Source organism: Pristiophorus japonicus, chromosome 1 (assembly GCF_044704955.1).
Source record: "Pristiophorus japonicus isolate sPriJap1 chromosome 1, sPriJap1.hap1, whole genome shotgun sequence".
Classification (NCBI taxonomy): domain Eukaryota; kingdom Metazoa; phylum Chordata; class Chondrichthyes; family Pristiophoridae; genus Pristiophorus; species Pristiophorus japonicus.
The window spans coordinates 495,982,671-496,007,939 of NC_091977.1; the positions used below are offsets into that span (position 1 = coordinate 495,982,671).

The 25,269-nt window shown below is 45.3% G+C and overlaps 1 protein-coding gene across 4 annotated transcripts in view; it reads left to right on the forward strand.

The window, feature by feature from the left end:
• LOC139277237 (KH domain-containing, RNA-binding, signal transduction-associated protein 3-like) overlaps nt 1-25,269 on the forward strand; it is a 403,185-nt gene that overhangs the window by 363,133 nt on the left and 14,783 nt on the right. For all 4 annotated transcript variants that reach the window (XR_011596058.1, XR_011596060.1, XR_011596061.1 and 1 more), the window contains one exon: nt 13,454-13,512. Coding sequence is in view for 1 of the 4 variants with exons in the window: in XM_070895430.1 (XP_070751531.1) it covers nt 13,454-13,512 (59 nt within the window). In the remaining 3 variants the exon portion in view is untranslated. The remainder of the gene's footprint in view (nt 1-13,453; nt 13,513-25,269) is intronic.

Here is a 25,269-nt window from a genome sequence, read left to right on the forward strand (position 1 = left end):
GAAGACTTCCACATTGCTCTTTGAGCTTGCCAGTTGTTTTGACAGCTGCCAAGGACAAGCAAAACATGTTAACAACTCAAACAGCTGCCGAAAGAGTGACCACATCTTACTAATGAAGTCTGCTTCTAGTGTACCAGGGAATTCAGAAAGCAGCTTGATTGAAAGAATCTGCCTCCAGTCTGCTTTAGATCATTCTGAATATCCCCAACTTCAAAATACAATACAAGTTATTAATTGTTCAACACTGCAGGTTCTTGATTTTCTTCTATGCAAAATGCTTAGGAGTGTTAGCAGTCCATAATGCAAACGAAGTTTCATCAAGACCTAAACACTTTAATTGTGCATCTGTGCTGGCATAGAATTACTACTCAGCAAAGAACATTTATTGATGTGATAGCTAATCCATTTTTATAAACGTTTTCACATTCAAATATGTGGAGTGCATCAGGAATCGGGACCCTTGTTGACAACTCAGCTGGCACAAAATAGATGCACAACTGAAGAAATAACACTCATGCACCTAAAATCAAAATCTAGAAATGTACAGGGATTCATTTCAGCTCTGAAATAATGGGCTCAATTTTCCCCCGTGATTTGTGCTTTTTTTTGGCGTGCGCACCGCTTTTTTTGGCCTAAATTTAAAAGTCCACATTTCCCCAATCTTTGTGCGCCAGTATAACTCAGTTCCGATTTTTTTAGGTTAGTTTTTTTTGCATCATAGGGAGTCTGATGTCTGCGCCAGTTTTTCACAATTATGTAAGCTCGGCCAAATTAAATTTCTCCTAGGATGGTGTATGTGACCACTCTCGAAAAACCTTCTGGGCACTTAGGAGAAACCAGGGCACATTAAAAGATCGGTGCAGAATTACGCCATTGTTTTTATGCGAAGTTTTGGAGGGAGTCAAGAACACATAAATATCCATAATCAAGCTTAAATTTTTAAAACTTAAAATGCCAGAAATAGAAGTTTAATGAAATTCTTTACATTTTCATTTTTTTTAAATTGACACGCCACCACTATATGTCTCCAAACTGGGATCAAGAGTCGGCGCGTCGGCTGGCAGAATTGGTCCCTCGCCTGGACATCAGGGCTCGGCTTGAAAAGAAGCCCGGGGGAGTTGTGGGGGCGAAGGAAGGCGAACAGAACGCGTGACAAGCCTACACCATGCATCAAATGAAGCCCGAGGGGGTGGGGGGGGCTATGGAAGGCGAACAGAAGGCATGAGAAGCCTTACACTCACATCAAATGAAGCCCGGGGGGGTGGGCAGGTTCCCTGATCAGAACTGGGTGTGGTCCATACTAGGATGTTGACCTTGGGGATAGAGAACAAAGAACCTTGTCCTGCCTGCCATTTTGAGTTTCTTGCAAAGGTACAATTTAATCATGGGGGTAATACTGACAATGCCATACCTTGTGCAAGTCTTCTGCATGATGGTGCTGTAGAGGAGACAATTGATTCAACGTCATTGCATGAGGAACCTAAGAGCACGTAGAGTGATGGGCAGGAGGCCTTACCCACGTCGGGTATATCGAGACAGGTGTTCATACCTGCACCTGAGTGGTGCAGACCGTGTCAGAAGGCTGCGTTTCCGCAAAGAAGTTGTAACTGAGATCTGTGAGTTAGTAAAAGCAGACCTGCAACCTAGAAGCGTCAGGAGGACTGCTTCAGTTGAAGTGAAGGTTACAGCTGCACTTTCATTCTATGCATCTGGATCGTTCCAGGCTAACTGGGGATGTGTGCGCCATTTCTCAACATACAACACATATCTGCATTCAGCAGGTGACTGCTGCACTATATGCCTGGAAGAATGACTACATAAAGTTCCCCATGATCGCCCAGGCAATGCGTGAAAGGGCTGTAGGCTTCTCCAGGATTGCTGGCTTCCCAAAGGTACAGGGCTGCATTGATTGTACCCATATCACCTTATGAGCACCTTTGGAGGATTCCCAAATGTACAGGAACAGAAAAGGCTTCCACTCCATTAATGTGCAGCTCGTGTCTCACGACATGCATCGCATCATGTCAGTTGATGCAAGATATCCTGGGAGCACCCATGATGCGTTCACCCTACGCGAGTTTCAGCAGCAGCCAGAAGGGCAGAGCTGGGAGACAAAAGGTACGGCCTCACCACCTGGCTCATGACGCCCCTATGCATAACTCGGACGGAAGCCGACTGGGAATACAACATGTCGCACATTACAAAGCGCAGTATAATAGAGAGGACCATTGACATTTTGAAACAGCATTTCCGATGCTTGGACCATTTTTAAGGCTACTTGCAATACTCCCCTGAGATTGTCGGTTAGTTCACTGTTATGTGCTGCATGCTGCATAACTTAGCCATCATGAGGCAGCAGCAGCTGGTAGTAGAAGACCCACCTGAGGTGAGAATGGATGATGATGATAAGGAAGATGCTGATGACAAAGACGAGGCAGCCATGCAACTACCTGAACCCGGAACACGGCGACGGAGGAGGGCGGGCCATCGTGCCCCTTCAACGATTGCTCGAGCCTTGCGCCAGCAGCTCATCCATAAACGCTTTGCTGCCTGAAGGCTCAGCGGCAACTATTCCAAATGAACCATCTTTACAGTTTGGACCTGTTCCTTAATGCTGTGTTGTTAATGGAACAAATGATGGACATGATTCTTGTTTCCTTCAAAAGGTTGCATTAATAATGGAACAAATAATGGAAATGATTCTTCTTTAGTTCAAAAAGTTGTTAATAATGGAACAAATAATGTATATGATTCAGTTATAATGTAAAATATATTTTATTCAAAAGTTTAACCAACATTTGTATGTACTTAACTTAAATATTCTTGTATCAAACTTTCAGTTTTCAGTTAAGATCACTTACAAACTTTATTACTTACAAACTTCTAAATTTACATAACTTACAAAAAAACTTAATTTCAGAAGTTACAACAGTAACAACAATAATAATAACAACAGCAGCAAAGAAGGGCTGCACCCATCTCTCCTCCATTTTATTCTAAGACCGCCTGCTGCGCTTGGTCTTCGTGACTCCACCCCTGCCTGCAGGCAGTGGCGCCGTTTCTCGGATTGGTACCAAGCTTATTCTTTCGAACATCTCAGGTAATACGCACTTCTTGATGGGGTCGGGGGGGGACAGGCGGTAATATGGAGGGCCTGGCTTGGGCCTCTTCAGAGACTGGTCTGGGATTGGAGTGAGAGTGGCAGTTAATTCTGTCAATGGGCATGGGGTCTGGGCATGTTCCCTTATTGCAGTAGCTAACTCCGACATTCCCTCCCTCATGTGCCCCGACATTATGTCAACTACCTGCCACATTCCCTCCCTCATGTTCACTGACAGTGCATCAGCTACCTGCCACATTCCCTCCCTCATGTGCACTGACATTGTTTTGGCTGACTGAGACATTCTCTCCGTCATGTTCCCAGACAGTGTTCCCATTTCTTGTTAGAGTGTTGTTACTTCTCCCGAAAGTCCTGATACTATTGTGCTGCTAACACAGAAGACTGCACACAGGGAGGTTAAAGTAACAATGACCTCAGTCTTTATTAAGACACTCCAGAGTGAGGAACAGGCCTTAGGGGCTGGGACTTTAAGGGATGCGCTCTCTGGTGGCGGAACATGGGAGTGCACGCTTTACAGATACACAACATCACTCCCCCCCCCCCCCCGCCCCAAAGTCAAAGGGGAGCCTTTCTTTCCATGGTGGACTGCCTCGGTACAAATATCTGTTCTGGTGTGTTGGCTGTGCCCTCGCTGAGCTGGCGTGTTGTTGGCCCTGCAGGTCTGCTGGGTGAACCTGGCCTTGTTGGGCGTGATGGGTTCAATTTCCTGGTCCGCCGTAGTGTCGTTGATCCTTTGGGTGTGTGTTGTGGGCCCGACAAAGGTGGTGTTTGCTGTAGGTTGTTCAAGGCAGTCTGTGAACCGCAGCCTCGTTTGGTCCAGGTGCTTTCTGCAAATTTGTCCATTGTCTAGTTTGACTACAAAAACCCTACTCTCTTCTTTAGCTATCACCGTGCCCGCGATCCGCTTGGGATCATGTCCATAATTTAGCACAGACACAGGGTCATTCAGATCAATTTCCCGTGACACAGTGGCGCGATCATCGTTTACATTTTGTTGCTGCCGCCTGCTCTCTACCTGATCATGCAGATTGGGGTGAACCAGCGAGAGTCTGGTTTTAAGTGTCCTTTTCATGAGTAGTTCAGCCGGGGGCACCCCTGCGAGTGAGTGGGGTCTCGTGCGGTAGCTGAGCAGTACTCGGGACAGGCGGGTTTGGAATGAGCCTTCTGTGACTCGTTCGAGGCTCTGTTTGATTGTTTGTACTGCCCGCTCTGCCTGTCCATGGAGGCTGGTTTAAACGGGGCCGAGGTGACATGTTTGATCCCATTGCGGGTCATGAATTCTTTAAATTCAGCACTGGTGAAACATGGCCCGTTGTCACTGACCAGTATGTCAGGCAGGCCGTGGGTGGCAAACATGGCCCTCAGGTTTTCAATGGTGGTGGTGGCGGTGCTTCCCGACATTATTTTACATTCAATCCATTTTGAAAAAGCATCCACCACCACCAGGAACATTTTACCGAGAAACGGGCCCGCATATTCGACATGGATCCTCGACCATGGTCTGGACGCATTGCTCAACTGAGCACACACGCTGCATTGCTGTACACAAGACTCTAACTCAGAGTCGATACCGGGCCACCACACGTGGGATCTGGCTATTGCTTTCATCATTACTATCCCCGGGTGTGATCGTGGAGATCCGAGATGAACGTCTCCCTGCCCTTTTTGGATAGCACTACGCGGTTACCCCACAACAGGCAGTCTGCCTGAATGGACAGCTCGTCCTTTCGCCGCTGGAACGGCTTGATTAGCTCTTGCATTTCAACGGGGATGCTGGCCCAGCTCCCATGCAGTACACAGTTTTTTACTAGGAACAGCAGAGGATCTTAGCTGGTCCGTCCTAATCTGGCGAGCTGTGACAGGTGATTTATCATTTGCCAACGCTTCCATGACCATCAACAAGTCCGCGGGCTGTGCCACCATCAACAAGTTTGCAGGCTGCGCCATTTCCATCTCCGTGGTGGGCAATGGTAGCCGACTGAGAGCATCCGCACAGTTCTCGGTGCCTGGCCTGTGGCGGATGGTATGGTTATACGCTAATAGCGCAAGTGCCCACCTTTGTATGCGGGATGAGGCATTAGTATTCCCTTTTTTTCAGCGAACAGGGATATGAGGGGCTTGTGATCGGTTTCCAGCTCAAACTTGAGGCCAAACAGGTACTGTTGCATTTTCTTTACCCCGAAAACACACACTAATGCCTCTTTCTCAATTATGCTGTCGGTCCTCTCGGCCTTAGACAAGCTCCAGGAGGCATAGGCAACAGGTTGCAACTTCCCCGCAACGTTAGCTTGTTGTAATACACATCACATGCTAGCCAAATCTTTTACGCGTGTCATACAATACAAGCAGCTTGTTGGAGTTTAAAATATTTCTGGCTTTCTCAAAAGCAATTACTTGTTTTATCCTCAACCCAGTTCTCATCTTTACGCAATAACACATGTAGGGGCTCTAACAGGGTGCTTAACCCCGGTAGGAAGTTATCAAAATAGTTGAGAAGTCCCAGGAACGACCGCAGCTCTGTGACATTCTGTGGCCTGGGCGCGTTCCTGATATCCTCTGTCTTGGCGTCTGTGGGCCGAATGCCGTCCGCCGCGATCTTTCTCCCCAAAAACTCCACTTCTGTTGCCATGAAGACGCATTTCGACCTCTTCAGTTGCAGCCCTATGCAATCCAGTCGCTGGAGCACCTTCTCCTGGTTTTATAGGTGCTCGACAGTGTTCCGACCCTTGACCAATATGTCGTCTTGAAAAACCACCGTGCGTGGTACCGATTTGAGTAGGCTCTCCATGTTTCTCTGGAAGATCGCTGCAGCCAAGCGAATTCCAAACGGGCATCTGTTGTAGATGAACAGTCCCTTGTGCGTGTTAATGCGGGTGAGGCCCTTCGAAGACTCCTCCAGCTCCTGAGTCATGTAGGCCGAAGTCAGGTCGAGCTTGGTGAACATCTTGCCTCCTGCCAGCGTCGCAAAAAGGTCGTCTGCCTTAGGTAGCAGGTATTGGTCCTGTAGCGAGAAACAATTAATAGTTACTTTATAATCGCCGCAAATCCTGACCGTGCCATCACTTTTGAGTACTGGAACAATCGGGCTGGCCCACTCGCTGAATTCCACTGGGGAGATGATGCCCTCGCGTTGCAGCCTGTCCAGCTCGATTTCCACTCTCTTTTTCATCATGTGAGGTACCGCTCGCGCCTTGTGGTGAATGGGTCGTGCCTCTGGGACCAAGTGGATCCGCATCTTCGCCCTGGAAAAGTTTCCAATGCCTGGCTCAAAAAGGGAAGGAAATTTATTAACAACCTGGGTACATGAGGCCTCATCGAGATGTGATAGCGCTCGGATGTCATCCCAATTCCAGCGGATTTTGCCCAGCCAGCTCCTTCCAAGCAGTGTGGAGCCATCGCCCGGGACAATCCAGAGTGGCAGTTCATGCACCGTGCCCTCGTTGGTGACCTTGACCATGGCGCTGCCCAGGACAGTGATGAGCTCTTTGGTATACCTTCTCAGTTTCGTGTGGATAGGGCTCAGGGCTGGTCTAAGTGCCTTGTTGCACCACAATCTCTCAAACATTGCCTTGCATTCATCCTTTGTTGCGGACTCTTGAGTCATCTGGATCACCTGAGGCCTGCTGGCAGTTGCAGACTTGTGGTTTCTGCCCTGTACATTTCTGCTCGCAAACACAGTTCCAGTTAATTTGTGAACATTGCTAGCACTTGTGTGCTGAGAGATTTGTTTGGTATTATCACTGGTGGACATAAATGCCTGTGCTATCGCAATGGCCTTTCTGAGGGTCGGTGTCTCTAGAGATGGTCTCGTAGGATGGTCTCCTGGCCAATGCCCAGTACAAAAATGTCTCTGAGCATCTGCTCCAGGTAGCCATCAAACTCACATTGTTTCTGCAAGTCGCCTTAGCTCGGCGACGTAGCTCGCCACTTCCTGACCTTCAGATCGCTGGCACATGTAGAACCGATCCCTCACCATCAGCACGCTCTCCCTTGGGTTAGGATGCTCCTATACCAGTGTACACAGCTCCTCATACGACTTATCTGTGGGTTTCACTGGAGCCAGAAAATTCTTCATGAGGCTGTAGGTTGGTGCCCCGCAGACCGTTAGGAGGACCGCTCTCCTTTTTGCAGCGCTTCCTTCTCCATCCAGCTCGTGGGCTACAAAGTACTGGTCTAGCCATTCAACATAGGCTTCCCAGTCCTCACCCTCCGAGAACTTCTCCAGGATGCCCACAGTTTGCTGCATCTTTGCGTTGGATTAGTATACGCGTCGCCAGTTATTTTGTTCCTAACACAGATGAGACTGCACACAGGGAGATTAAAGTAACTGTGATCTCCGTCTTTATTGAGACACTCCAGAGTGAGGAGCAGGCCTTAGGGACTGGCTTATATACAGAGCTCCCAAGGGATACTGGGATCCCTTGGGACTTCAGGCGATGCGCTCCCTGGTGACGGAACATGGGAGTGCATGCTTTATAGATACACAACAGATACCTCATCACCCACCCCACCGATGGTGTCCAGGCGTGATCGGGTAAGGTCAATGCTCGCCGCACTCATTGCCATCATTTGAACCACATCTGTTAGATCCTGCAACTCAGGAGAGCGCTGTCGAGCTCTCCTTCCCCTCCTCACCCTGGGTGTGGCTCGCTGCTTCCCACTGTGACCCACAGCATCGGACGGTGGGGCCCTGGGTGTGCCTCTCTGCACTCCACTGGGAGCCACAGCCTCGGATGGTGAGGCCCTGGTTATGCCTCGCTGCACCCCACTGGAATCCCCAGCTTCGGACGGTGAGAAACCATGGAATGCCTCACCAACAATCAAACCACTCAGGGAAGCAGCTGGCACCTCAATGGGTGGCACCTGCACCTCCTCCAGAGTGAGTACAACAGTGGGGCCTTCATCCATCCCCTCCCCCTCTTCCTCACCCTTATGCTCTTGATTTGGAAGGTGGGATAGGAAGATGTTCTCCTCTTCAGGCTCGTCCATGTCTGAATCTTCTGCATCGTCAGGATTGGCCTCAAGTTCTGCAAAATATAACACAACAGATAAATGGTTAGCAGCAGAGGAGGGGGCAGGTGGGTGGCATGAGTAGGCTCACACAACGCAGGCAGCAGGCTGATCTGAAAGACCACGATGAATGACTGCACATTGCATCAACCGAAGTGTAGCTGACGGAGTCATCCCCATGAACCGAAGCATGGCCAGCCCATGCAGTACTTAACATTTAGCAAAGCCAGACTCCCTCGAGTATGGACCCAGCTTGAGCAGTGGTGGTTGCTTTTCTCCAGGCAGGACCCATCAAAGCAGCAACCCTGTATTCCAAGGGTGTCAGTGGCTGCAGATTTGCTGGGCCTCCTCCTGTTCGAGTTCTTTCACGTTTGTTGCATTGCCACTTTCCTCTGCAAAAATGAAAACATAACTTTTTAGAGAGGGTGTCTTTCTGCTGGGTGGGACATATACAGCTGGTCACATTTACAATTGCAAATCCATTGATAAATTAAAATATTACTTGCACTAACTACTTGACCAAGGTCCTGACAATTCTTTTTGCACTGGCCTCCAGACCTCGGGGTGGTCACTATTGCACAATAATCTTTTGCAAGTTCGTTCCAGCGTTTCTTCATTTCTTTTGGTGGAGCTTTTAAGTGACCTCTGCTGGTGTCCAGCTCGTGTCATCTGCCCTCAATTACAGTAACCAGTGCCTCCACTTCATCCTGTCAGAAATTCTTGGTCCTTGTGCTGCGTTGCATCTTGTATTGCAGCTCCGATTTTTCAACTGAGAATTAAAGTTCTAACACGCAACTGGCTCTTTAAAAATGGCCAATTGCAGACCGGGAGCTGTACTGGGGGCTGCGTGCCCATAGGAATCACGTCAAAATCGTCCTTTTTTTTCCCGCGCAAGCGCAGAAGGGACAGCATCATTTTTTCGGCGCAGCCATTAGGCTCCCACCCCCGCACCACCACCCCCCCACCCCAAAGGCTATAGGATAGGCTGCACGACGCCAATTAAAAAAAATAGAACTGGGAAATTTGCTACTTTTTTTTGGAGTAGTTGGGGTCAAGAAAAAGGACGTAACTCTGGCAATACGCAAAAAAACAGCATTGGGGAAAATTGAGCCCATCGTCCCCAATATTTACAGGGATGCAGGGAAGGAGCATGCTAATGGAGGGGAAACTCTGAAAGCCCGGGGACACGGATTTCTTGCTGATATTAACGGTAGGACTTCATTATCATTCTTTTCTTCCGTTTCCCGACCGGTAGCCAGCCAGATTGACAGGCTGACCATCTGCCGGGCAGGAAAGCTAGCAGCAAGAGGCCACAGTTGGGGCGGTCCTCGGCATTCGAGAGAAATCTGGGCTTTGTGGGGTCGGGGGAGGCATGGATCAGAATCGAGCAATCGGGAGGGAGGGAGAGAGATCAGGATGGGGTGGACCCCCCCCCACCTCAGGAGGCTCGAGATTGGAGCTTGCTAAAGGGGTAGGTTGCCGATCAAGGCAGCAGGAATATGCATGTTTTGTCCAATTTGGTTTATGGTTTTTTACTTGGATTGTCACTCCCAACTTTCAGCTATTGAATTTGACTAGTAGGTGGTATTTCTCCAGTGACTTGAGGTGTCTGCTGTACATACATGGTGCATGTTTCTCAGCCATACAAGAGGGCTGGTATTACTACAGCCCTGTAGATCATGAGCTTGGCGACAGTTTTGAGGGCCTGGTCTTTAAACACTCTTTTCCTCAGGCGGCCGAAGGCTGCACTGTCGTCAATGCCTGCTTTGGTTCCCGAGGGCCACATTGTCCAGGGCCGTGCTGTGGATCTTGATGACTGGGGGGCAGTGCTGTGCGGCAAGGACAGGCTGGTGGAGGACCTTTGTCTTAGTGATGTTTAGCATAAGGCCCATGCTTTCGTACACCTCAGTAAATACGTCGACTATGTCCTGGAGTTCAGCCTCTGTATTTGCCATGATAACAGGGCATTTAGAAAATTGTAATTTGATTAGACAGAGTCAACATGGTTTTAATGAAAGAGAAATTGTGTTTGACAAATCTGTTGAGAATTTTTTGAAGATGCAACTAGTAAGATGAATAAGGGGGGAACCAGTGGATGTAGTATATTTGGATTTTCAAAAAGCATTCGATAAGGTGCCACACAAGAGGTTATTACACAAAATTAGGACTCATGGGGGTAATATATTAGCATGGATTGAGGATGGTTAATGAACAGAAAACAAAAGTAGGAATAAACAAGGCTTTTTCGAGTTGGCAAGCTGTAACTAGCAGGGTACCGAAGGAACAGTGCTTGGGCCTCAGCAATTTACAATCTATATTAATGACTTAGATGAAGGGACTGAGTGTAACATACCCAAGTTTGCTGATGATACGAAGTTAGGTGGAAAAGAAATCTGTGAGGAGAACGCAGCAAGGCTGCAGAGAGATATACACAGGTCGACAGAGTGAGCAAGAACATGGCAAATGGAATATAATGTGGGGAAGTGTGATGTTATCCACTTTGGTAGGAAAACTAAAAAGCAGAATAATTTTTGAATGATGAGAGACTGGGAAATGTTTATACTCAGAGGGTCCTGGGGGATCTTGTACATGAAAGTTAACATGCAGGTACAGCAAGCAATTAAGAAAGCAAATGGTATGTTAGCTTTTGTTATAAAGGGGTTAGAGTCTAAGAATAAATAAGTCTTACTACAATAATACAGACATTGGTGAGGCCACACCTAGAGTACTGTGTACAGTTCTGGGGGGTAAAAATTCGGGGAGTTTTGCGCCTCCCGTTAGCACCCCCGTACGGACTTTTTGCCCGTACGCAGCACCACTACAAACTCCCACGTGAGTTTAGCAGCAATCAGTAACGCCCCACTCCAACCAGTAGTGCCGTCATCCCGTGCGCAGCGACCCGTTTTTGTCCCGGAGCGAAAATTTGGTATCGTCACTTGAAGCTGCCGCAGGTGATGCCAGCAACAGTTCCAGAGGGCTCGTGGGACAAAAATTAAATGGGAGGTGGGGAATTTTATTTTTAAATGGGTACCTTCTTCCTCGATCACGAGGTTCGTGCCATGATCTTGTAGTCCAGCACTCCGTCCGCTTATGTGCCAGGCTGCTGCCACGGAATCCAGCTCCCTGTTGGTCCACGGGTGGCCCCGTTTCCCACCCGCAGAGTCGGCAACTTGGCCCTCCCCTTTAATGAAATGGAGGGCCCTGTCTACACAGCAGCACTACATGTTTTACCATGTAGCACTGCACACTTCACGCAGTCCTTCCTCCCCGCTCATATCCCACTCCCGCCCCACTGAGCAAGTGGAACACAATATTTTGTGCTCCACTTGCTCTCGGGGGCGGTAAGCCGAATATAGGTCACAGGGCAGGACTTCTGTACCTGGCGCAGGAACTCCCATCTTGCGGCAATTTCGGCCCACTGTTCTCCTTACCTAAGGAAAGTCATACTTGCCTTAGAGGGAGTTCAACGAAGATTCACTAGACTGGTTCCTGCAATGAGGGGATTGCCCTATGAGGCGAGATTGAGTATACTAGGCCTATATTCCCTAGAGTTTAGAAGAATGAGAGGTGATCTAATTGAAACATATAAAATTCTTAAGGGGCTTGATAGAGTTAATGCTGGGAAAATGTTTCCCCTGGCTGGGGAATCTAGAACACGGAGTCACAGTCTCAGAATTAGGGGTCGGCCATTTAGTACTGAGATGAGAAGAAATTTCTTCACTCAAAGGGTTGTGAATCTTTGGAATTCTCTATTCCAGAGAGCTATGAATGCTCAGTCGTTGAGTATATTCAAGACAGAGGTCAATAGATTTTGGGGAATTAGGGATATGGGGATAGTGCGGGATGGTGGAGTTGAGGTCGAAGATCAGCCATAATCTTGTTGAATGATGGAGCAGGCCACAAGGGCCAAATGGCCTACTCCAGCTCCTATTTCTTATGTCTTCACCATGTTTAAAAAAAAAAGAAAAATAATTTGGCACTAGTTCTTTTGTGTATTCCATTTGCTTCACGGCTCGAATAAAGAAACAGAACAGTGTAATTTCAGAATGGAAAATGCATTACAGCTTTATAGGATGCCAAACTGTTAAAGGGCAAAATGAGCACACATTGTTGAAGGCCAAGAGTCACATGTCTGTCAGGAAGCATTTTACAGAACTGTTTAAATGTGCAGCATGGTGTAGCCTGCTGGCTGTTTATTGAACATCGGAACTTTGCCAAACTCTTTTCTGACAGATTATAAATAAATCTGTTAAATGTAGTTACAAATTAATCAAGGTCACCACAACAGATGTTAGTAATTACTTATATTGATTAAAATGTTTTGTTTAAATATTCTGATAAATTAAACCTTCATAATAATTGCGTACATTCAGAGCTCAATTATGTTATCATAATGTAACACTTTGGGTGGAATGAATACTTCTTTTTCCCCCAGCCCTATTCATTCAGGTAGCATTTTTTTCACCAGATGTTGGTACAGGGTACTCCAAATTAAAAACAAAGATTACATTTTGTGAGGCTGAACTCCTAACATTGGACGCGGTGAGCAGTGCACCCGATTCACTGTTCTGATTGATTTTATTTTTAAAAATATATAGGAAAACATAGAATGAGAAAAGGCTATTTGCCTAGAAATCCAACTTCTAGCACAGAACAGGAACTGTTTGTTCTAATATTCTCATTGCATCTCCACTATTTAACGCTATCTGCTTTGTCCAGGTGATGTTCCCCAGAATCTTAATATTCCATGGAATATATAGATCAGTTCAGATTTACTTATTCCTATAATCACCAATCCAGATTTGAAACAAGTTAATCATCTCCATTTTAACTTATTTTGCTTGCCCCCCAAAAAACCTGAATTTTGCATGGAATTGAAATAGATTTTTATTGCAAATGTAAGCACACTGGTGTTGCAAGCTTTCTTTTGTTTAACAATTTGGCTTATACTGTTCCGGGGAATATGAAGTACACATTGTAACTGATGCCTGAGCAAAATCACTACGACCTCACCTTGTGATGCAAACACACCTTCTGAATTATTAGAAGCTCTTTAGTGATGGCTCTACTTTTGGATCTTGATTCACAACAGCAGTGTTTAACTGCATTTTTTACAAAAACAGCACTAAACTGCTGAGAAATGGGGTAATAATTTGTTCACGTACAAAATATATTTACCACTGCTGTATCATTTGAGGATTAGTTGAACACATTTATGTTTTGAAAGTTTCTACTTACCACATTGTTCTAGTTTCTTGAGTTCTCATATAAACATAGGTAATTTAGTCAAACTTGTCTGACTCTTAAATTTCTCTTTTACAGCGCATCTGATTATTATGATTATGGCCATGGAACCAGTCAGGAGTCATACGAATCGTATGGTGAGTGATGCCTTGATGTATAGTGCAACTTTGTTATCTAATCATTTTTACAGCAGATTGTTGTATGTATTTTAGTTTCTGCGAAATGAGAAATTTCCATTAGCTGTTTCACTTAAAGGATTTTCCATAGAAATTACAGCACAGAAACAAGTCATTTGGCCTAACTGGTCGATGCCAATGTTTATGCACCACATAGTCCTCCTCCTGCCCTACTTCATCTAACCTTCTCTCCCTCACGTATTTATCCAGTTTTTCCTTAACTGCATCTATGCTATTGTCTCAAGTACTCCACGTGGTAGAAAGTTTTACCTTCTAACCACTTTATAAATGACTTTCCCTCACTCTTCTGCTAAGCATGCTTTGTGAATTAACAAGAGTCCAGCCCTAGGATAGTTAGTCCTAACAACTTCCAGGAAATGGCAGCCTGTTATCTTTTCCTATGACAGGCACTGTCTTAGAAACTAGTGGTTGATTACAGTTCTCGGACCTTGCTATTAGGTGGAAGTGAGGGTGAAGTATGGTTAAAAGGAAGAGTTTTGAATAGATTTTTAAAAGTAGAGCAGTAGATTGCAAAGCCAAAAATGGCACTCCTGAATTTCTAAGCCAAGAAACGTTGCAATTTTGAAATTAACTAGATAGTTAACAAAAAAGTAAAACACTGCCGATGCTGCAATTCTGAAATAAAAACAGAAAAGGTTGGAAACACTCAGTAGATCAGGCAACACTTGTGGAGAGAGAAACAAGAATTAACATTTCAGAACGATAATCTTTCATTAGAACTGAAAGATGTTAGAGATTTGAAGCAGTGCAAAGCCGAGGAAAAGAACAAAAGAGAAAGGTCTGTGATTGGGTGGAGGGCAGGAATTTAAACGATAAATCGAATTTAACACCCGGGCCTCATTTCCATATGATTAACAGGTTGCCGTCCCACTCATGTCAGGAATCGTGCAGCCTATTTAAAATAGGGATGCTTCTCTTAAAACAAAGTTGCATTCCTTGCTTTCATTTTTACTTGAACAATTGTACTGAATATTATGCCAGCTCAAATGAGTCGCAGGGATGCCCCCTATTTTTATGTTTCATCCTTGAAGTTCCTGGTGGAGGTAGAGGCACGCATCATTCGTAACAAGATAGATGAGTTGACGGCACAAAAAGGAGTAAATGGGTATGATCTGATAGCCATTACAGAGACATGGTTGTAAGGTGACCAAGGCTGGGAACTGAATATTCAGGGATATTTGACATTTCTGAAGGATAGGCAGAAAGGAAAAGGAGGTGGGGTAGCTCCGTTAATAAAGAATGAGATCAGTGCCGTAGTGAGAAATTAAATTGGCTCAGAAGATCGAGATGTAGATTCAGTTTGGGTGGAGATAAGAAATAATAAGGGAAATAAGTCACTGGTGGGAGAAGTCTATAGACCCCCGAACAGTAGCTACATTGTAGGACAGAGTATAAATCAAGAAATAATGGAGGCTTGTAAGAAATGTATGGCAAGAATCATGGACGATTTTAATCTTCATATAGATTGGACAAATCAAATTAGCAAAGGTAGCCTTAAGGACGAGTTCATAGAGTACATTCAGGATAGTTTCTTCGAACAATATGTTGTGGAACCAACCAGGGAGCAGGCTATTTTAGATCTACTAACGTGAAATGAAATAGGATTAATTAATGATCTCATAGTAAAGGATCCTGTAGGGAAGTGTGATCATAGCATGTTAGAATTTCAAATTCAGTTTGAGGTTGAGAAACTTGGGTCTCAAACTTGTATCCTGAACTTAAATAAAGGCAATTACAAAGGGATAAAGACAGCGTTGGCTAAAGATGACTGGGGAAATAGATTAAAGGGTAAGACGATAGAAAAGCAGTGGCAGACATTTAAGGAGGTATTTCATAACTCTCAGCAAAGATATATTCCATTGAGAAAGAACAACTCGAAGAAAAGGATGAACCATCCGTGACTAACTAAGGAAGTTAAGGATGGTATCAAATTGAAAACAAAGGTATCCAATGTTGTGAAGATTAGTGGTAGGCCAGAGGATCGGGAATTTTTTAGAAACCAGCAAAGGGTGACTAAAAAAATAATAAAGAGAGAGAAGATAGATTATGAGAGTAAACTAGCAAGAAATATAAAAACAGACAGTAAGAGCTTCTACAGGTATATAAAAACGAAGATAGCCGCTAAAATAAAGAGGATGGGACTGGAGAATTAATAATGGGAAACAGGGAAATGACAGAGACTTTGAACAAATATTTTGTATCGGTCTTCACGGTAGAAGACACTAAAAGCATCCCGATAATAATAGACAATCAAAGGGTTATAGGGAGGGGGGAACTTAAAACAATCATTATCACTAGAGAAAAAGTACTAGGCAAACTAATGGGACTAAAGGTGGACAAGTCCTCTGGACCTGATGGCTTGCATCCTAGGGTCTTAAAAGAAGTGGCTGCAGAGATAGTGGATGCATTGATTATAATCTTCCAAAAATCGCTGGATTCCAGAGAGCCATTCCTGTGGATTGGAAAACCGCAAATGTAATGCCCCTATTCAAGAAAGGAGGGAGACAGAAAGCAGGAAATTATAGACCAGCTAGCCTAACATCTGTCATTGGAGTCCATGATTAAGTAAGGAGTAGCAGGACATTTAGAAAATCATAATACAATCAAGCAGAGTCAGCACAGTTTTATGAAAGGGAATCATGTTTGACATCTTTGAGGATATAACAAGCAAGGTGGATAAAGGGGAACCAGTCGATGTAGTGTATTTGGATTTCCAGAAGGCATTCGATAAGGTGTCACATAAAAAGTTTACAATCTGTATTAATGACTTGGATGAAGGGACCGAGAGTAATGTAGCCAAATTTGCTAATGATACAAAGATAGGTAGTAAAGAAAGTTGTGAAGAGGACACAAATGATCTGCAAAGGGATATAGATAGGTTAAGTGAGTGGGCAAAAATTTGGCAGATGAAGAATAATGTGTGAAAATATGAGGTTATCCACTTTGGTAGGAAGAATAAAAAAGGTTTAATGACCTCACCAGAGCAGCAAAGGTGAGTACAGCTCTTCATCTCTGCAATTCTCTCAACTGCATCCGACAGCACTCCTATCACACGCTCACCCAGCATTCACAACAATTTCTTCCCCTCCATCACATCATAGAACATACAATCACAAGGACTCACTACAACATCTCCCTTTCTCAATCCAAGCAGACTCGCCGCTTCCTTTTCTCCCTTTACATCATACATGAACATCATTGCTTCTCATATCCTAGCACTTGTACAAGCATCCTTCCTCATTTCACATTTCTCACATGGCTTTAAATTAATTACCTCCCCATCTTCATTCCATCTTGCTTCTTCTCCACCTCTTAGCATATGCACTATATTCATAAGCCCTACATATCTCAAGTTACCTTTACAGCCCTCAGCTATCTCTTTCTGCAGAAGAAGATAATGCATAATGCCAGTGAGAGGACCAAGTTGGGGAGTGTGGGGGAGGGTGAGGAGTACCCAACATTATAGCCCTCACCAAAGCAGAGCAAGAAGCTGTGGCGAAAAGTGACCCACTATGAGCATTGGGTAAGGCGAGACTGGCGACTTATTTTTACAGTTTGGAGGTGTTCACACAGAGGACATCAGGATGACGAGGAAGACAATCAGCATTGACAGCAGCAAGGGTGGGCTGTGGAGCAAACTGCAGGTGGACAACAGAGAGTGGAGCAACAGAGGGGTTGAGTTTGCAGGAAACATTATCCACCTAAAAGGGTCTTCAGACAGCGGCTCAGCTTCTTGGAAGAGCATTGCTTCTGAAAGTTGTCACGTCAGGTGGTCACAGACATCTGAGCATCCGAAAGAAGACCTGCTATCTGGTGGCCACACATTACCAGTGCCTGTGAAAGTCACCACCACCGTCAATTTTTTTTCCACTGGTTCCTGCAAGGTTGCTACCGGAGACATAGCGAGAGTTTCACAGTCGGCTGCACATAAATGCATTAAACAGGTGACTGATGGATTGTTTGCCAGGGCTGGGAGGTATGTAAGTTTCCCCTGTGATGACAATAGCCAGAATGAGCTGACACTCAGTTGCGTGTCTCTGGCTGGCTTCCCACAAATGTAGGGTGCCATCAATTACACACACGCAGCTATCTGAGTACTGCCAATCAACCAGAAGCATTTGTCAATCACAAAAGATCTCATTCCATCAATGTTCAGCTGGTGTGCACCCACGACAAAAGGTTCCTGCAAGTCTGCGGCAGATTCCCTGGGAGCTTCCATTTTGCTTTCACACTGGGGCAGTTCAACATCCCCAACATGTTCATACCTGGAACCAGCCTGAAGGAGTGGCTGCTGGATGGCCAAGCCTCTGAGGAACCCGACCAGTTAACTCCGTGCTACAACGTGAGCCATATGATAACCAAACGTGTCATCGAGCAAGCCATTGGCATGCTCAGGATGTGTTTCAGGTGTCTGGAGGCACGCTTCAGTCCTTGCCAGTGAGGGACCCTATGATAATCGTGGTGTTCTATGTTCTGCTGGATGTAGATGTGCAGGAGGAACAAGCAACTCAGCACTACATCTGATGAGGAATCCAGTGGAGACGAGGAGGAGGAGGAGGATGAAGATGGGGCTCCCAACGCCAGAGCAGCCGGTCACTTTGCTGCTTGGGATGCCCTAATAGCCACTTACACTGGACCAAGTAACTATCACATCCCCCCCAGCCTCCACTCCCACTGACACAAATCAGTCCTGTAACCAACCACCCAGGCACTGCATGTGCACCAACTGGCCTCAATTAATGTCTTCACATTCTTCACCAAGCAGCTGATAGAAACATAGAAAATAGGTGCAAGAGTAGGCCATTCGGCCCTTTGAGCCTGCACCACCATTCACCTCAGTACCCCTTTCCTGCTTTCTCTCCATACCCCTTGATTCCTTTAGCCATAAGGGCCTTTATAACTCCCTCTTGAATATATCTAACGAACTGGCCTCAACAACTTTCTGCGGTAGAGAATTCCACAGGTTAACAACTCTCTGAGTGAAGAAGTTTCTCCTCATCTCCCGACTCACCTAACCTGTCCAAGTCACCATGTAGTCTCTTAACATCCTCCTCACAGCTCACACTGCCATCCAGCTTAGTGTCATCTGCACATTTGGAGATATTGCACTCAATTCCTTCATCTAAGTCATTGATGTATATTGTAAATAGCTGGGGTCCCAGCACTGAGCCCTGCGGCACCCCACTAGTCACTGCCTGCCATTCTGAAAAGGACCGGTTTATCCCGACTCTCTGCTTCCTGAATGCCAACCAGTTCTCAATCCATGTCAATACATTATCCCCAATACCATGTGTTTTAATTTTGCGGACTAATCTCTTTTGTGGGACCTTGTCAAAAGACTTTTGAAAATCCAAATACACCACATTCACTGGTTTTCCCTTGTCCACTCTACCAGTTACATCCTCAAAAAATTCTAGAAGATTTGTCAAACATGATTTCCCTTTCATAAATCCATCCTGTCACTGTTTTCCAAATGCACTGCAATTTCATCTTTAATAATTGATTCCAACATTTTTTCCACTACCGATGTCAGGCTAACCGGTCCTTAATTCCCCGTTTTCTCTCTTCCTCCTTTTTAAAAAAGTGGTGTTACATTAGCGACCCTCCAGTCCATAGGGACTGATCCAGACTCGATAAACTGTTGGAAAATGATCACCAATGCATCCAGTATTTCTAGGGCCACTTTCTTAAGTACTCTGGGATGCAGACTATCAGGCCCCGGGGAATTTATCGGCCTTCAATCTCATCATTTTCCCTGACACAATTTCCGCCTAATAAGGATATTCTTCAGTTCCTCCTTCTCGCTAGACCCTCAGTCCCCTAATATTTCCGGAAGGTTATTTGTGTCTTCCTTAGTGAAGACAGAACCAAAGTATTTTTTCAATTTCTTTGCCATTTCTTTGTTCCCCATTATAAATTCACCTGTTTCTAACTGCAAGGGACCTACGTTTGTCTTCACTCATCTTTTTTTCTTCACATATCTATAAAGCTTTTGCAGTCAGTTTTTATGTTGCCAACAAGCTTCCTCTCATACTCTATTTTCCCCCTCCTAATTAAATCCTTTGTCCTCCTTTGCTGAATTCTAAATTTCTCCCAGTCCTCAGGTTTGCTGCTTTTTCTGGCCAATTTATATGCCCTTTCCTTGGATTTAACACTATCCCTAATTTCCCTTGTTAGCCACGGTTGAGCCACCTTCTCCGTTTTATTTTTACTCCAGACAGGGATGTACAATTGTTGAAGTTCATCCATGTGATCTTTAAATGTCTACCATTGCCTGTCCACCGTTAACCCTTTAAATATAATTCGCCAGTCTATTCTAGCCAATTCACGTCTCATACCATCGAAGTTACCTTTGCTTAAGTTCAGGACCCTACTCTCTGAATTAACTGTGTCACTCTCCATCTTAATAAAGAATTCTACCATATTATGATCACTCTTCCCCAAGGAGCCTCGCACAACAAGATTGCTAATTAGTCCTTTCTCATTACACGTCACCCAGTCTCGGATGGCCAGCCCTCTAGTTGGTCGAGAAAACCATCCCTAATACACTCCAGGAAATCCTCCTCCACCGTATTTCTACCAGTTTGGTTAGCCCAATCTATATATAGATTAAAGTCACCTGACACCGGACCGGTCAGCCTGACATCGATAGTGGGTAAAATGATGGAATCAATTACTAAAGATATCATAGCAGCGCATTTGGAAAGAGGTGACAAGATAGGTCCAAGTCAGCATGGATTTGTGAAAGGGAAATCATGCTTGACAAATCTTCTGGAATTTTTTGAGGATGTTTCCCATAGAGTGGACAAGGGGGAACCAGTTAATGTGGTGTATTTGGACTTTCAGAAGGCTTTCGACAAGGTCCCACACAAGAGATTAATGTGCAAAGTTAAAGCACATGGGATTGGGGGTAGTGTGCTGACGTGGATTGAGAACTGGTTAGCAAAGAGTAGGAGTAAATGGGTACTTTTCAGAATGGCAGGCAGTGACTAGTGGCATACTGCAAGGTTCTGTGCTGGGGCCCCAGTTGTTTACATTGTACATTAATGATTTAGACGAGGGGATTAAATGTAGTATCTCCAAGTTTGCTGATGACACTAAGTTGGGTGGCAGTGTGAGCTGCGAAGAGGATGCTATGAGGCTGCAGAGTGACTTGGATAGGTTAGGTGAGTGGGCAAATGCATGGCAGATGAAGTATAATGTGGATAAATGTGAGGTTATCCACTTTGGTTGTAAAAACAGAGAGACAGACTATTATCTGAATGGTGACAGTTTAGGAAAAGGGGAGATGCAACAAGACCTGGGTATCATGGTACATCAGTCACTGAAGGTTGGCATGCAGGTACAGCAGGCGGTTAAGATAGCAAATGGCATGTTGGCCTTCATAGCGAGGGGATTTGAGTACAGGGGCAGGGAGGTGTTGCTACAATTGTACAGGGCCTTGGTGAGGCCACACTTGGAGTATTGTGTACAGTTTTGGTCTCCTAACTTGAGGAAGGACATTCTTGCTATTGAGGGAGTGCAGCGAAGGTTCACCAGACTGATTCCCGGGATGGCGGGACTGACATATCAAGAAAGACTGGATCAACTGGGCTTGTATTCACTGGAGTTCAGAAGAATGAGAGGGGATCTCATAGAAACGTTTAAAATTCTGACGGGTTTAGACAGGTTAGATGCAGGAAGAATGTTCCCAATGTTGGGGAAGTCCAGAACCAGGGGTCACAGTCTAAGGATAAGGGGTAAGCCATTTAGGACCAAGATGAGGAGAAATTTCTTCACCCAGAGAGTGGTGAACCTGTGGAATTCTCGACCACAGAAAGTTGTTGAGGCCAATTCACTAAATATATTCAAAAAGGAGTTAGATGTAGCCCTTACTACTAGGGGGATCAAGGGGTATGGCGAGAAAGCAGGAATGGGGTACTGAAGTTGCATGTTCAGCCATGAACTCATTGAATGGTGGTGCAGGCTCGAAGGGCCGAATGGCCTACTCCTGCACCTATTTTCTATGTTTCTATGATAACTGCTGTATCTTTATTGCACGCATCCCTAATTTCTTGTATGATGCTGTCCCCAACCTCACTACTAGTAGGACCTCAAAAGTAGTAATCTCGGGATTGCTACCAGTGCCACGTGATAGTCAGAGTAGGAATCGCAGGATAGCGCAGATGAATACGTGGCTTGAGCAGTGGTGCAGCAGGGAGGGATTCAAATTCCTGGGGCATTGGGACCGGTTCTGGGGGAGGTGGGACCAGTACAAACCGGACGGTCTGCACCTGGGCAGGACTGGAACCAATGACCTAGGGCGAGTGTTTGCTAGTGCTGTTGGGGAGGATTTAAACTAATATGGCAGGGGGATGGGAACCAATGCAGGGAGACAGAGGGAAACAAAAAGGAGACAAAAGCAAAAGACAGAAAGGAGATGAGGAAAAGTGGAGGGCAGAGAAACCCAAGGCAAAGAACAAAAAGGGCCACTGTACAGCAAAATTCTAAAAGGACAAAGGGTGTTAATAAAACAAGCCTGAAGGCTTTGTGTCTTAATGCAAGGAGTATCCGCAATAAGGTGGATGAATTAATTGTGCAAATAGATGTTAACAAATATGATGTGATTGGGATTACGGAGACGTGGCTCCAGGATGATCAGGGCTGGGAACTCAACATTCAGGGGTATTCAACATTCAGGAAGGATAGAATAAAAGGAAAAGGAGGTGGGGTAGCATTGCTGGTTAAAGAGGAGATTAATGCAATAGTTAGGAAAGACATTAGCTTGGATGATGTGGAATCTATATGGGTAGAGCTGCAGAACACCAAAGGGCAAAAAACGTTAGTAGGAGTTGTGTACAGACCTCCAAACAGTAATAGGGATGTTGGGGAGGGCATCAAACAGGAAATTAGGGGTGCATGCAATAAAGGTGTAGCAGTTATAATGGGTGACTTTAATATGCACATAGATTGGGCTAGCCAAACTGGAAGCAATACGGTGGAGGAGGATTTCCTGGAGTGCATAAGGGATGGTTTTCTAGACCAATATGTTGAGGAACCAACTAGGGGGGAGGCCATCTTAGACTGGGTGTTGTGTAATGAGAGAGGATTAATTAGCAATCTCATTGTGCGAGGCCCCTTGGGGAAGAGTGACCATAATATGGTGGAATTCTGCATTGGGATGGAGAATGAAACAGTAATTTCAGAGACCATGGTCCAGAACTTAAAGAAGGGTAACTTTGAAGGTATGAGGCGTGAATTGGCTAGGATAGATTGGCGAATGATACTTAGGGGGTTGACTGTGGATGGGCAATGGCAGACATTTAGAGACCGCATGGATGAAGTACAACAATTGTACATTCCTGTCTGGCGTAAAAATAAAAAGGAGAAGGTGGCTCAACCGTGGCTATCTAGAGAAATCAGGGATAGTATTAAAGCCAAGGAAGTGGCATACAAATTGGCCAGAAATAGCAGCGAACCTGGGGACTGGGAGAAATTTAGAACTCAGCAGAGGAGGACAAAGGGTTTGATTAGGACAGGGAAAATGGAGTACGAGAAGAAGCTTGCAGGGAACATTAAGGTGGATTGCAAAAGTTTCTATAGGTATGTAAAGAGAAAAAGGTTGGTGAAGACAAACGTAGGTCCCCTGCAGTCAGAATCAGGGGAAGTCATAACGGGGAACAAAGAAATGGCAGACCAATTGAACAAGTACTTTGGTTCGGTATTCACTGAGGAGGATACAAACAACCTTCCGGATATAAAAGGGGTCAAAGGGTCTAGTAAGGAGGGGGAACTGAGGGAAATCTTTATTAGTCGGGAAATTGTGTTGGGGAAATTGATGGGATTGAAGGCCGATAAATCCCCAGGGCCTGATGGACTGCATCCTAGAGTACTTAAGGAGGTGGCCTTGGAAATAGCGGATGCATTGACAGTCATTTTCCAACATTCCATTGACTCTGGATCAGTTCCTATGGAGTGGAGGGTAGCCAATGTAACCCCACTTTTTAAAAAAGGAGGGAGAGAGAAAACAGGGAATTATAGACCGGTCAGCCTGACCTCAGTAGTGGGTAAAATGATGGAATCAATTATTAAGGATGTCATAGCAGTGCATCTGGAAAATGGTGACATGATAGGTCCAAGTCAGCATGGATTTGTGAAAGGGAAATCATGCTTGACAAATCTTCTGGAATTTTTTGAGGATGTTTCCAGTAAAGTGGACAAAGGAGAACCAGTTGATGTGGTATATTTGGACTTTCAGAAGGCTTTCGACAAGGTCCCACACAAGAGATTAATGTGCAAAGTTAAAGCACATGGGATTGGGGGTAGTGTGCTGACGTGGATTGAGAACTGGTTGTCAGACAGGAAGCAAAGAGTAGGAGTAAACGGGTACTTTTCAGAATGGCAGGCAGTGACTAGTGGAGTGCCGCAAGGTTCTGTGCTGGGGCCCCAGCTGTTTACATTGTACATTAATGATTTGGACGAGGGGATTAAATGCAGTATCTCCAAATTTGCGGATGATACTAAGTTGGGTGGCAGTGTGAGCTGCGAGGAGGATGCTATTAGGCTGCAGAGTGACTTGGATAGATTAGGTGAGTGGGCAAATGCATGGCAGATGAAGTATAATGTGGATAAATGTGAGGTTATCCACTTTGGTGGTAAAAACAGAGAGACAGACTATTATCTGAATGGTGACAGATTAGGAAAAGGGAAGGTGCAACGAGACCTGGGTGTCATGGTACATCAGTCATTGAAGGTTGGCATGCAGGTACAGCAGGCGGTTAAGAAAGCAAATGGCATGTTGGCCTTCATAGCGAGGGGATTTGAATACAGGGGCAGGGAGATGTTGCTACAGTTGTACAGGGCCTTGGTGAGGCCACACCTGGAGTATTGTGTACAGTTTTGGTCTCCTAACTTGAGGAAGGACATTCTTGCTATTGAGGGAGTGCAGCGAAGGTTCACCAGACTGATTCCCGGGATGGCGGGACTGACCTATCAAGAAAGATTGGATCAACTGGGCTTGTATTCACTGGAGTTCAGAAGAATGAGAGGGGACCTCATAGAAACGTTTAAAATTCTGACGGGTTTAGACAGGTTAGATGCAGAAAGAATGTTCCCAATGTTGGGGAAGTCCAGAACCAGGGGTCACAGTCTGAGGATAAGGGGTAAGCCATTTAGGACCGAGATGAGGAGAAACTTCTTCACCCAGAGAGTGGTGAACCTGTGGAATTCTCTACCACAGAAAGTAGTTGAGGCCAATTCACTAAATATATTCAAAAGGGAGTTAGATGAAGTCCTTACTACTCGGGGGATCAAGGGTTATGGCGAGAAAGCAGGAAGGGGGTACTGAAGTTTCATGTTCAACCATGAACTCATTGAATGGCGGTGCAGGCTAGAAGGGCTGAATGGCCTGCTCCTGCACCTATTTTCTATGTTTCTATGTTACTACTGTTTGGTGGTCTGAACACAACTCCCACTAGCGTTTTCTGCCCTTTGGTATTCCGCAGCTCTAGCCATAAAGATTCCACATCATCCAAGCTAATGTCCTTCCTTACTATTGCATTAATTTCCTCTTTAACCAGCAATGCTACCCCGCTTCCTTTTCCTTTCTGTCTATCCTTCCTGAATGTTGAATACCCTAGGATGTTGAGTTCCCAGCCTTGGTCACCCTGAAGCCATGTCTCTGTAATCCCAATTATATCACATTCGTTAATAGCTGCC